The sequence below is a fragment of the Lodderomyces elongisporus genome, chromosome 1 (genome assembly GCF_030384665.1).
Source record: "Lodderomyces elongisporus chromosome 1, complete sequence".
In the NCBI taxonomy this organism is placed as follows: Eukaryota; Fungi; Ascomycota; class Pichiomycetes; order Serinales; family Debaryomycetaceae; genus Lodderomyces; species Lodderomyces elongisporus.
Window position 1 is genome coordinate 2,374,670 of NC_083673.1, and position 12,628 is coordinate 2,387,297.

General features: G+C 40.1%; 2 protein-coding genes across 2 annotated transcripts; both read right to left on the reverse strand. All coding sequences in view use genetic code 12, as the record gives it.

Annotated features, from left to right (window-relative positions):
• Positions 1-26: 26 nt before the first annotated feature.
• PVL30_000856 (uncharacterized protein) lies at positions 27-2,582 on the reverse strand (the record flags this gene model as incomplete). The annotated part of the gene is made up of 1 exon (XM_001528319.2): positions 27-2,582. The coding sequence occupies one exon, from the start codon at positions 2,580-2,582 to the stop codon at positions 27-29; it is 2,556 nt and encodes an 851-aa protein (XP_001528369.2).
• An 8,011-nt stretch (positions 2,583-10,593) lies between these two features.
• PVL30_000857 (uncharacterized protein) lies at positions 10,594-12,354 on the reverse strand (the record flags this gene model as incomplete). The annotated part of the gene is made up of 1 exon (XM_061119190.1): positions 10,594-12,354. The coding sequence occupies one exon, from the start codon at positions 12,352-12,354 to the stop codon at positions 10,594-10,596; it is 1,761 nt and encodes a 586-aa protein (XP_060975173.1).
• Positions 12,355-12,628: the final 274 nt, after the last annotated feature.

Genomic DNA, 12,628 nt, shown 5'->3' on the forward strand with positions numbered 1-12,628 from the left:
ATATATACAAACATACATGGATATATTTATGAAAGGGCAATACCATAATTTTTGTCAACGACATATTTTTCCCAATCGTTCTCAAAGCCCAAAAATTTCTTTCTCTTTTTAAACTTACGACTGTTTGTATCCACAACACCCATGCTATGCAAATCACTATTGTCCAAATCTCTCTTTTTCCATACACCCAAAATGATTTGTCTTGTTCGCGAAATATTACCCAATGTTTTATACTCTAGGGTGTCTAAAAGTTGCAAAACAGTATATCGTAAGTCCTCGCAATTTGAATGGAGAACAGATATTTCGACAGCAGCAACAAAAACACTCCATATTAATGGACCACCCCAGTGATAATCTCGTGTAAATATGACTAATTGGAGCAACTCTAATATTTGCTTGACTAATTCCATGACTTCGTCATCTTCGGGAGTCATATTCAAAAGGCAACAGTTCATATACAATTCTGTCGTGAGTCTTTTAACTTCTGACACAAGGACATAATCGGAAACATCAGAAAAGTCGACCTTTGACTTTGTTTTTAACTCTGCGTTTAAGTTTGTACTTGCAAATGCATCAACATTTGGCTTCGAATTTGGATCCGTGTCTGTGACTGCAATTTCCAAATTTGTATCATAAACTTTTAAATTGTCAAGCCTTTGTTTAAGCTCACCACATTTAAAGAGATATTCTTTTTCTGATTTTGATCTCCTGACTCTTTCAAATGACAAATCGGTAATATCCGAAATCAATCTTATAAGACGCTTGTCACTACCCATCCAAGTTATAAACTCAAACTGTCCATCATCTAGCGAACTTTCGTCATCATGTTCAAGCTTATCCGTCACCAGCAAAAATGACAAACTTGGATCCTTACAAGCAGTACGTCCAACATTTTCATGGTAATGGAGAAACTCTAAAGAAAATTTGAGTAGGTAATAAGCAGTACTGTCTTTCGACATTGTTATCCTAAACTGACTCAACAATTTTCGGCAAAGTCGAAGATACAACAACCATTTCTTATTTGAATTATCTGCAATTTCAAACAACAAAACATGCATGAGTGAAAGCAAAGTGTCAATTAAGGAAATTTTTTCAATATTGAGTGGCTCGTCTTTTTCAAGCTGATTGATAAGTGGCTGCACCTCCATTAATCCCATGTTTTTATAATATTGAGATCTCTCTTGCCAAAGTTCTTTTTGAGCGGATGTACTAGCTGTTTTGGCAAGAAGGTGTGAACTCAAGCCAATTAAGAAGTAAAATAGCGATTGATTATGTTGTGTAACATTTATCAAGCACCCCAAGTCAACCCCACGTCCAGTTACCATTTGTCCCTCAAAACTAGAATTTGAGTCGCTACCAGCAGCGTTATCCAAGCCTTGTTGCTGATAACGAATTGGTCGATTGCCAGGTGAATTGAGAATGGGTTGCAAATAATCAAGGTAGAATTTCAATGCCAAATCAACTAAATGTGAATCTTGTTGTTCTAAAAACATCACATCGGGTGGGATAATAGAAGACTGCAAAGATGGGAGTAATTTGGCTTCATTTTGGTCATGTTCGCCTGTGATATCATTATAATGAGTGTTGATAAACTGTACATTATCTTTGTGTTGAATTTGCTGATAGTGAGACAATTTGCCTCGCAACACCAATTCGTCAGTGGTTAGTTTTCCCACTGAGTTTATGCCTTCTCTTCCAAATCTCTTACCTTTTGATTCGACGTCTTCTTTAAATTGAAGCAATACTCTATAAACACACTTTGTACCATCAAGCACACACTGTCCGCAACGTGGTTTGGCTTTGTCGCATTTGAGTTGCTTTAAACGGCATGTGTCGCACACACGTCTTGAGCGCAGCACAGGCTTTGCCTTGCGCGTAGCAACAATGCGTCTTTCCACTGGCAATTCCAAACACGCGCTAGATTCACGAGGCTGTTGGACCTGTTGAACTTGTTGAGCCTGTTGGACCTGTTGGACCTGTTGAACTTGTTGAGCCTGTTGGACCTGTTGGACCTGCTGATTAGGTTCGTATTGTTGTAATTGGTAAGACTGATATGGCGGTTGTAATGATCCTTGGAACTGAAGTGACTGGCGAAATTGTTGAGGGGTATCTGTGAGATTGCATTGAAGATGTGGCAGGGATGCATAGTCTTGTTGTTGATGGAAGCTGTAATTGACGTTGTAGTTGTTGTTGTAGTTTATATTTTGCATGTCGTTAAAGTTGATATTATTATTGATGTTGTAATTGTACGGTAACTCTGTGGCTGTTGGCATTTGAGGTGCTTCATGTTGTGTGGCTCCTAGTATTGGAAATTGTTGAACAAAATTCTGGTTCTGGTTGAAATTTTGGTTAAGATTTTGGTTAAGATTTTGATTTTGATTCCTACTTAAGAAAACCGAGTCTTCATTCACAGTAGTCGATGAAGCTATTGGTGTTGCTTCTGGTGTTGCTTCTGCTATTGCTTCCGCTGCTGTCCCATTAACTGGTAGTCCAGAAACATAGTTTGCATTGACGGTTTGAATTTCGTCAAATTCCATGATGCGAAACATTTCTTCTTCCGAGCCAGTCTGATGATTGCCCATATTTGCTGAGCCAGAATAGTTGTTAAAACTCATAACTCTTTCAGTGCTTGGCTCAACTCTAAATTAATAATAGACGGAGAAGAAGAAAAAAAAATAAAAGAAAAGACAGGAAAAGGTTAATGGAGAAGAAGAACTGATTATTATCTTGTTAAATTTATGTAGAAGAAGGAAGTTAGATGGTGTCATGGCAGTGTCAACATGTGGCAAGGATTTCCATTTACTGTCACTCATTCATTCATTCTTACGTTCATTCTTTAGTTCTTTCACTCTTCCATTCTTTCATTCTCTCATTCATTTTCTCTTTCTCTTTCTGTTTCTCTTTCTTTCTCTCCCACACACACACACACATACACATAATTGTTTCTGAAGCATCCTCTTTGTTGTGCATATTTCTTAATTTTTGCGCTTCGTGCAGCAAATCCTTTTTCACCCATCCTCATCTATCGTTCCTCCTCTGACTTCACCAATTATTATTCGTATTGCTGCATTGGTATTGCTTCCACTACTTCACTTTCTCTAGAACATCTAAATAGCCATAGACTAAAAGGATCAACCTAGAAAGTGCATAAAACACAAACCAAGTGTGGTGAGTGAATTTTGCGAGGGACGAACAATAGGAAAGTTTAGCCAGGTACTTTTACACATACATAAACACTCTCACACAAACGCGCACACACACTCTCTCTTTCAAGCTTTGCTTTTTAGAGATCATTATAATCAATTACTGTAAATATTTTTACAAGTAGGAACAAAAAGTTTAAAAAAATAAAAAAGAATAAAATAAAATAAATTGATAATAAAAAAGAAAAATCAATCACTTCCTCGGCACGAATGAATTCTATTCCCTTGTCCGTATTGAAGTCACCAAATTAGGTTCTACGATTTTTCTAAATCAAAAACTTTTTTTTTAAAGATACGAGTCCAAAAGGGAGATGAGACTCTAAGAGATGGTTGGCAGATAACATTTATTTCGAACTAACGGAGACACGGAACATCAGGCAATTTGTCTTTTCGATTCTTTCGGAGTATGCCATGACAATAAAGAGAAAAAATTCAAAAAAGAATTGCTCGGCAAGAGTTATACCGAGAACAATTAAACAAATTAAACAAAGTATACAGATTGTATATATATATATATATGTATATATGTGCACTGCAAGAATAACCACTCAAAGATGTAATCAGCACAGTGCAAGGTGCAAGGTGCCAGGTGCAAAATGTAAAGTGTAAAAAGAGTTCTAACACTAACATGTTTTTAGATACAGGTTAAATCATGTGTATTATGTTTACACTTGTACTTTACCAAGTATATATACAGTTTGCCTTCTATGCTTTTGATTGTTTTTGAATAAGCGTGGCTAGAAGTATTGTCCTTTACAAACGTGTAGATGCCAAAGAATTGCTTATAAACAATAGCGGGGAGATAATTAGCCAATACCAGCGGTTAACTCAGCACAGAATGTTGTGCTAAAGTTGATTATCACTGAAGTTCCAATGCCTTCGAGCTTGACGTCACTCATTACACCTACACATCCCTCATTAGAATGAATACCTTTTGTTTCTTTAAACTTATTTTTTTTACTTACTTACTTTGAAAACAAAACAGAGGCGTGTTTCTTGTATATCTTGTCAGTGGCGTTTGTCTCTAATCTTTAGTCCAAGAGTAAAAAAAAAAAAGACAATTGTTGATTCGTCTTACGGCTCAGTTTTTCAGTTAAAGGACAAGGAATGAATTAGTGAGCTGTAAGACACTGTAATATGCACACACACAAAGCAAGCAAAAACCATTCGGCAAAATAAATGTGTTTGTTGTTTTCTTTTTTTTTTCTTTTCTTCGTGTATTTTGCAGTTGCGCAAAGTCGAATGCTTATTGGATCAAAATACTTGATATGTATATATATATATATATATATAGTCTTATCGGCGGAGTTCCAGATATCAAGCTCTAAGTAGAGCGGTTGCAGTTATTTGCGTTTCTTCTTCTATTATCCAGCAACTGCTTGCTACCCTTTCAACTTCATTTTCCGTGTTTTCCGATCCATTCTTGGTTTCCTCGGCTTCTCCATCTCACGCAACTGCTTTATGTTTCTTTACTTTCTAACCATTCGATTATAAAAAAAAAACAGTAGATCCAAACAAAGCGGTGTGTTCTTCAAACCATTGGACCTTGAAAATCTTGCTATTCTTCTTTTTTTAGTACCATTTTTTGATTCAAAAGAGAGGGGAGGCTATGTATACTGTTTATCCGATCCTATTGGGTTCTATTCCAATTCACAAATATATATCTATTTATTTATTTATTTATTTATTTCGCAATTTTGTTTAATTCAATCATATTATGACACGATATGCAAATTTATAATATATATTCAATAGATAACGTCGATTATAAGGAACATTGTATTTGAACTCTTCTTTTTTTGTGATCCTGTTTGTTGCTTTTGCATGTATGTTGACCTTCAACCATGGATGCAAAAACCAGAAAAATTACCTAAGAAAACAAAGAACCTAAGGACAACAAAGAACATGAAAAATAATCAACAACATATTACTGTTTCACTGTTTTGTACGTCTTGTCAATTTTGGTGATACTGGTGAGCTACCAAAAGTAAAAAAATAAAAAATCTTTGACTTGCAGATGCACATAATTTGTTTTTCTTTTTCTATTTTTTCTTTTTTTGTTTTTGTGTCACAGTCTACTCTTAGAACACTTACTCGCTACATGGGGGCACCTGTGCTTGACTCGCTAAGGCGGGGAAGGGAGGGGGAACGAGAGGAAGGGAAAATGGGGCGCAGTGAGGCAAGCACAAACAAAAGGGGGAGAGAGAGAGAGAGAGAAAAAAAAAATTAGAAAAAGATTTGATAACAATTGTCGCATAGCACTGTCACAAGTAACAAGTGTACGACTGCTGAGCATCGGTTTGAGCTGGTAGCTCACCGATACCAGCGGTTTGAGTTCGTGACTTGATAGGCTATATTCCAACTAAGTGTAATTGTCAATGATCGCACCTATAAAGGTCTCAATGCTCATAAGTTAAGAGAGTAAATTGTCTCATACAAAGTCACTAGTAAGGAGAATCGTGAGAGTATACACTCTGCACGTTCACCTAGTGATTTGTGTTCAATGTAGTTGACCGTATAAAATCTATATTTTACCGATATTTCTATATAATAGTGATAAGTTAATTTTACCACTTCTCGTTCCTATTTATATAAACTCATCTTGTTTGAAGTTTCAAGTTTCCTATGTCGTGCAATATTCTCCAAATATTCACTTAGCGGAAACGAGGGCACAGAGCGTCCAATGTGTGTCGCACTGTGACATCCTCCCCCCCTTCAGAGTCTGAATGAGCGATACGGCCTTATTTTCATTGCATTTCGGAAAAAATTGATTTGAGGTAAAATAACTGTACAAATTGATGATAACCGTTGTGGCCTCCCCCCCTGCAAAGTAGAAAATCATTTTGTAGTACTAAGCGGAGCGGCAACAAACGGTTTCAACATCTCCCTAGTATACTGACGTTTCATGGGAATGCCTTGGAGGTTACTAAGATAGTAAATCCTCGACAGCACCTTCCGGACAACGAAAGGACCCGACCAATTCAAGCCCATCTTGTTGGTAGCAGCATCGTAAACTAAGACTAAGTCTCCTTTCTTGATCGGTACATTAGTGTCATAACGTTTGTCAAAAACTTCCTTCTGATGATCCCGATCGCGGCGTTGAGTTTCCTTAGCAGAGTCTTCCTGTTGTTTACGGAAATAAAACTGACCAACGCGGAACTTGAATAGTTCGTCCTCCGTGTATTGTTGTATATCAGATGGTGTTTGCATCAATGATTGGAGCAGATTATTACCTTCAAATCCAAAAACCAAGTATTGTGGTGTGAATCCCGTACGTTTACGAACCGTAGTACGATCCACCCACAATGCAGCATTCAAAACTTTGCTCAAATTCTTATTCTCTGGAACCAGTTTGATGAATCTGATAAGTCGTTTGTGCGACGCTTCGATCATCCCATTCCCCTGCGGATGGTACGGTACAGAATAAGATGGAGAAATGCCATAATTTGAGAGCAATTGCTGGAGGACCTCATTGTGAAATTCACGACCATTGTCGGTTTTCAAAACACTAAAGGTTCCTACACGAGCAATAAAGTTTGAATAAATAAAGTCGGCTACTGCCTCTGCAGTAACCTTTGGTAAAACCTGAGCTTCGGGCCATCCCAGAAATTCGTCACGTGCAACGACAACAGTAGCGTCACGGAGCTTAACGCAGTCACAGACGATTGTATGAAACATACCAGCCGGGTAGTTCAAGTACAATGGATCCCGCTGCCTAGTTGCAGGTTGGTCCTTTTGACAATAAACACACCGTTTGATATAGTCGGCAAGTCTGCGATAGAGGTTCGGAATGTAGAATCCAGTATTTATTAGATTGAACGTAGTCTCAACTCCTGGGTGACCACGATCTCTATGAGCAAGATTGAATATGTGTTCAACCTGATTGTTCTCATAAACGACGCGTCGAGTGTATGAACCGGTCCGACCTAACTTGTAAAGGATTCCATCATGTAAATAGAACTCTAGTGCGCGGTTGATGAAACGTCTGGCGTCAGCAGGTGCGTTGTGCGAAACGGGAATGGTACGTGCCTCAAGGTACTTTCTAAGCGCTTGAAGTGGGATCTTCTTATAACTGTTATTAGGCTCAGCTTCAATGGTAACAACATTAACTTCTGCTAGTACTTTAGGATCCAACTTCGCCCTAAACTCGGCAATAGCTTCTCTGACCTCATAATGATCAGTCTGCGGAGTAGACGTGTGGCATCGGCTAAGAGCATCGGCAATGATGTTTTTCAGTCCATCAATGTGATGGATCTGATAGTTGAAGGTCCTGATGAAGTTCAACCATTTGTAAACCCGATTTACAAAGTGTGAATTATCGAGTGGTTTATTCATCACAAGGACAAGAGCTTTGTTGTCACAGTACAAATGAATGACCCCAGTAAATCCAAACAAGAGTGGATGGATTGCATCAAACGTCTTATAAATACTGAAAAGTTCCTTTTCGTAAATAGTATAGTTCTTTTCAGAACCATGGAACTTTCCAGAATAGCACAGGACTAGTTTCGATTCTCCAGCCGCATTGGTGTTTTGCAACACACCACCCCAAGAGTCTGTCGAAGCATCAGTGTGGACAGTAATGAGGTCCTTAAAATTAAGGGGTTGGAGAATCGGTTGGTTGGTTAGTACTGTGATGATTTGGTGGAAAAACCGCTTAGTTGTAGGATCCCAATGAATCTGATGCTTGGGTTCCTTCCTTGCTTGATTGGCTAAGTTGTAGAGGGGAGCAGTCAACTCAGCATGCCCTACAATCAACTGTCGGTAATAATTGACCAAGCCAAGGAAACTTTCTAGCTGTTTGACCGTGTTAGGGAGTGGGTAATTCAATAATGCATCCACTTGACCCCTAATTAACGTTTTCCCTGCAGGTGAAATATGGTATCCAAGAAAATCACATTCAGGTACAGCGATCTTTAACTTCGCAGGGTTAATCTTCAAGCCAGCATTGGTTAGAAGACGGAACACTTCGACAATCTTATCTAGGTGTTCTCGAACCAGTGAGTCGGTAAGTTCATCTACTTTGGGACCCACGATGGCAATGTCGTCAATAAAACACATCACATCCTTCGCAACTGGGCTCAAAATCTTTTGTAAGATAGAACTAAACTCACTTACTGAATTGATATATCCTTGAGGAAGGACAGCATACTTCAACAAACCTAACGGGCTGTTAAAACTGGTAACATCGCTAGTAGCAGCATCCAATGGTATTTGAAAATACGCATTCTGCACATCAATAGTACTTATAAACCAACAACCACTAATCTCTGTAGTGAGATCATCCACGGAGAGTGGGTGACCCCCTTCCAACTCCACATTTTTGTTGAGTTCCCGAAGGTCAATCAACAATCGATGCCTTCCATCCTTCTTACTTATGAGAAACCATGGGTTCCGATAAGTCGCATCACTATAGACCAATTGCCCCTGTCGTATCATTTCTTGGAGAATCTCTACTGCAGCGGTACGTTTAGATCCTAATGGGATCGATTTCATCCGCCAGTGAACATTCGGATCTCGCAAGTTGATACGAACGGGAGGGTGTATTTCAGGCTTAAGTCTGCCAGGGTCTCCACCTTTAATGTAGAAGACATCAGACACCTCAGCACATTGGTCCACGAAATACCGAATATCATCTTCGCTCGCCCTAGACCCGGTAAATGCAGGTCGAAGCATCTCTGAAAGGGGAGGAATGACGACGGTTTGACTCACTTGGACAGTTGGAAATGAATCGATGTGGTAGTTAGAATCCCCATCGTAACGAATAGGGAATTTATGAATGTTGCCATTCGCGCGGAAACGTAACTCTCGTTTATCACCATCATCAGTAAACCCAATGGAGAGTTTGTGCGCATCTTGGAATGGCAACCCGAGTAGTACCTGACCAACAGGAATTTGCTCGTGCAAATAGAGGATTGCAGGTAAGGAGATGAAATGGACAGTAACATCTAAAAACACTCCCTGAGTAATTGCTTTGGTGTCATTATTAACACCTTGAACAAATACTGGCTGGCTCAAGGGAAAAGGCTTAATTGGTAACCCTTTTAGTGTTTGCGGGTTGATCAAACTCAACTGGGCCGCGGTGTCGTATTTCATTTCTATCCTACGGCCATGTATGGATGCGGGGAAACAGAGTAGTTCTTGAGTGACCCCTGGTTGGTGGTAGCCTGTCGAAGTGGTCGTCAGATTTACTTCAGTAACAACTGGTTTCTTCTTGAACTTGGCAATACCATCCTTAAGGGCTTTCTGCAAAACATCTCTGTCAACCAACATAGCTTTAGTACTTTCTCTCATCATGGCTCGAGCATCATCGTGCATTCCCAAATACTTCGAAAGATCCATAAACACGAAGAAGTTATGTTTCATGGCATCTTTGAATGCAGCCTGTTTGTCTAGTATGGTCAATTTACTAGTACGTACTCGGCGCTGACTTTTCCGCTGTGGATCAGTGGAATCGTCAGCAAGGTGGTGTGGTTGGTCGGACGTTGCACTTAATTTGGCAAGCTCATCTAGCTGATTCTCTCTCAAGATGTCTTCGACACTAAAGAGTTTAATTGAATCGTCAGCCACTGGGGAGTCAACTCCATCATCAGCGGTAGCATTTGCCTGTTCCTCATTAAGTGGTTCATTAACAACAACGTCAGATTTCACCTTAGGCACTTCTTCTTGAGGGTGACTCATCATGTTTCCATTCTCCGGTGGCGTAGAAGTCTGTTCAATTCCTTTTCCTTCGGATAGGAATAACTTTAACTCTTCATCAGGATCTACGGTGTCCTCCATGGCTAGGTTTTCTAATTCCCTATCCATTGTCAGTGCGGAGGGTTCGAACCGAATACCAGCCGAGCTAGGTTCTTCATACTCGTAGTCTGGGTCTACGTCTATGTTTTCATCTGGAAACTGGAGTTCCAGGAATGGTAAATGTGAGTCATAGGGTGGAGACTGCTCTCCGATCGGCGGGGACTCAGTGTCTAATTCCCGTCGGGACTCCTGCATAGATTGCTCTGTTACAGGGCTAGGTGCGCTTTCACGCTCCACTCTCTCCATCTCCTGCCGTTGTCTAACTGCTGCATTGAGTTGCTGTTTCACCTTATCAGCCTTCAACTTATTGTGAGCATCTTTTCGCGAGCTAGGGAGATGGGCTTTCTTCGCAGTCCAATCCTTCACTACCTTCTTAGCAGATTGAGCATTGGCTGCGTGCACCAAGTAAACCGGGACGTCATCAATCATGATGGGTCCGGGTTTAATCACTTCATCTATTGAATCAGACATTATATGAGAATTAGATTGCATCACTTCTGTCGGTAATCGTTCGTGGTGGGTATTTTCTCTAGAGTTACTAGTGACTGTACTCTTAGGAATAACCTCTACCTCCATAACTTGTGCTGCCTTGGACTTACTTTGTTGGGGGCGTGCGATGCCTCGCATTAGAACTTAGAGATTTCAAGCTCAGGTGTTTTAAAAGGGGACACTTATAGAAATCCATGACCAACGGTTCACCGTTTGCTAAGTAATACTTCCCATCGACTTTCTTTACCAACTTTTCATCCAAAGCAGTCACCAATAAGTGGCAACTATCAACAGTGTGTCTGTACTTTCCACAAAAATTACATTTAGTAGTCTTTTGTGATTTGTCACCTTTAGACACCAGTGTAGTACCGGCATCTTTTTCTTCGTCATCTGAGATAAGATGCATCCTCGTTTGAAATGTTGCATTAACAGCATCCCAGATCCTCTCAAATGTCAAATCGTATGATTTGACACCTTGAATGATTTTATCGTTAGGTTTATTCTTGAGGAGTCCAAGGCCAATCTTTATGATCGACGCATCTTCAAACGTGACTATTGGTCCAGTCCTTCCCGGCTTTTCGATTTTAACTTCCGGGGTCATATACATGATTATTTGATCCATGACACTACCCATCCTTTCGAAAAGGGTCTTAAAGATTGAGATCCATGTTTCCTGTGCTAGGTGAGATGTATTGGTGATCCTCAAATACTTTTTGACAGCAATACCAATAATGGTCATTTTCACTCTAGGATTATGTTTCTTTTTCAAAGCATCATGGATAGCAGTCATAACATCAGTAACTTGGTTCGTTTCTGGAGGAGTGCCCCCATTGCCCAAGATAGGTAAGTAATCAACCACCGGTTGTTCAAAGGGGCCCTCACTCTTACATGACATCTCAATCATGTCCTTCAACGACTCTGACTTCGTCAAATTAGCTCCGTTCCTTAACTCATTAATGATGAGCTTATCAGGAACACCGTAGGTGTGTTTGTGCCACAAAACCGACTTTAACCAGAACATGAAACCTTCCTCATCGGAGAACTTCAAAGGGACACGTTTTGCAATGTCATACTGACCGAGTGCCATATTGTCATTTTGAGTTCTCCCTTGTTTGGCAAGGAGTTTGTCGTAGTACGCCATGAATGCCTTTTCGACAGCTATGTCTGGGACTCGAATGTATGGAATTACCCTGACGTCTTCCCCATGAGGGTACCTCTGTCTTGCCTCGTTTATGATTTGACAAGCTTCTTCATGGCCTTCAACCCAGAATCCGCTATGGACTACTTCTCCATGGTAAAGGATACCATCGTAAGATGCAACAGATCTATCAGATCCATAAGCACTAGGAGTACCACTTTGACGGGATTGGTGAGTCAAGGGTGAAGCGAGTGAGTGTGGCCTCGAGGTAGGGAAGTTACGTCCTGGTGAAAATGTGTGTTCTTCCGGATGAACTTTCATTTGCACGTCAGTTGGCAGGGTTATGCTGTTGTTATCATCCGAAATCTGGGCCTTGTTAGCCTCATCGTTCCTAGCTGGTACAGGAGTGCTAAGTTGCGGGACTGTTTGAATCATAGCGGCTTTAAACATAGCAGTCATTTGTTTCATCTGCTCTTGCATCATCATCATCTCAGATTTCAAGTCTAAGATCTCGTTAATCTCAACCTGATTTATTTGAGGAGCTTCTGTCCTTTTCAAACCAGGAGATTCATCTTCACCTTCGCTCATATCGGCTCTTCCCGAGGTAGAAATAGACTGCCCGGAAATTGAAGATGAGTCGACACCAGCAAGGTCTGGTTTACTTGGACCAGGGTTGATACTCCTTGGAGTAGGATTAGAGGTCTTAGAATCTTTTGTTGAAGATGACATTTGTAGTAGAAGTTTTTCAAGTTTTTGGAATAATATTTTGCTTGAATGTAATATGTGATATACTTGGTGTTAAACTTTTTGGTGAAATGTTTTTATGGTAGATAAACCCTTTGTTCCAAATTATCAAGGGTTTCGTTCAATCAATCTCGGGAATACTTATAGTTCTCGTCACGCGAGTAAGAGGTCGTGGACAACAATTTTTGTTGAGTAGGGTGAAAATTTTTCACCAGCGCATAGTCGTGTATCCTGGCCTCATCTTAAAAATTTTGTCGAC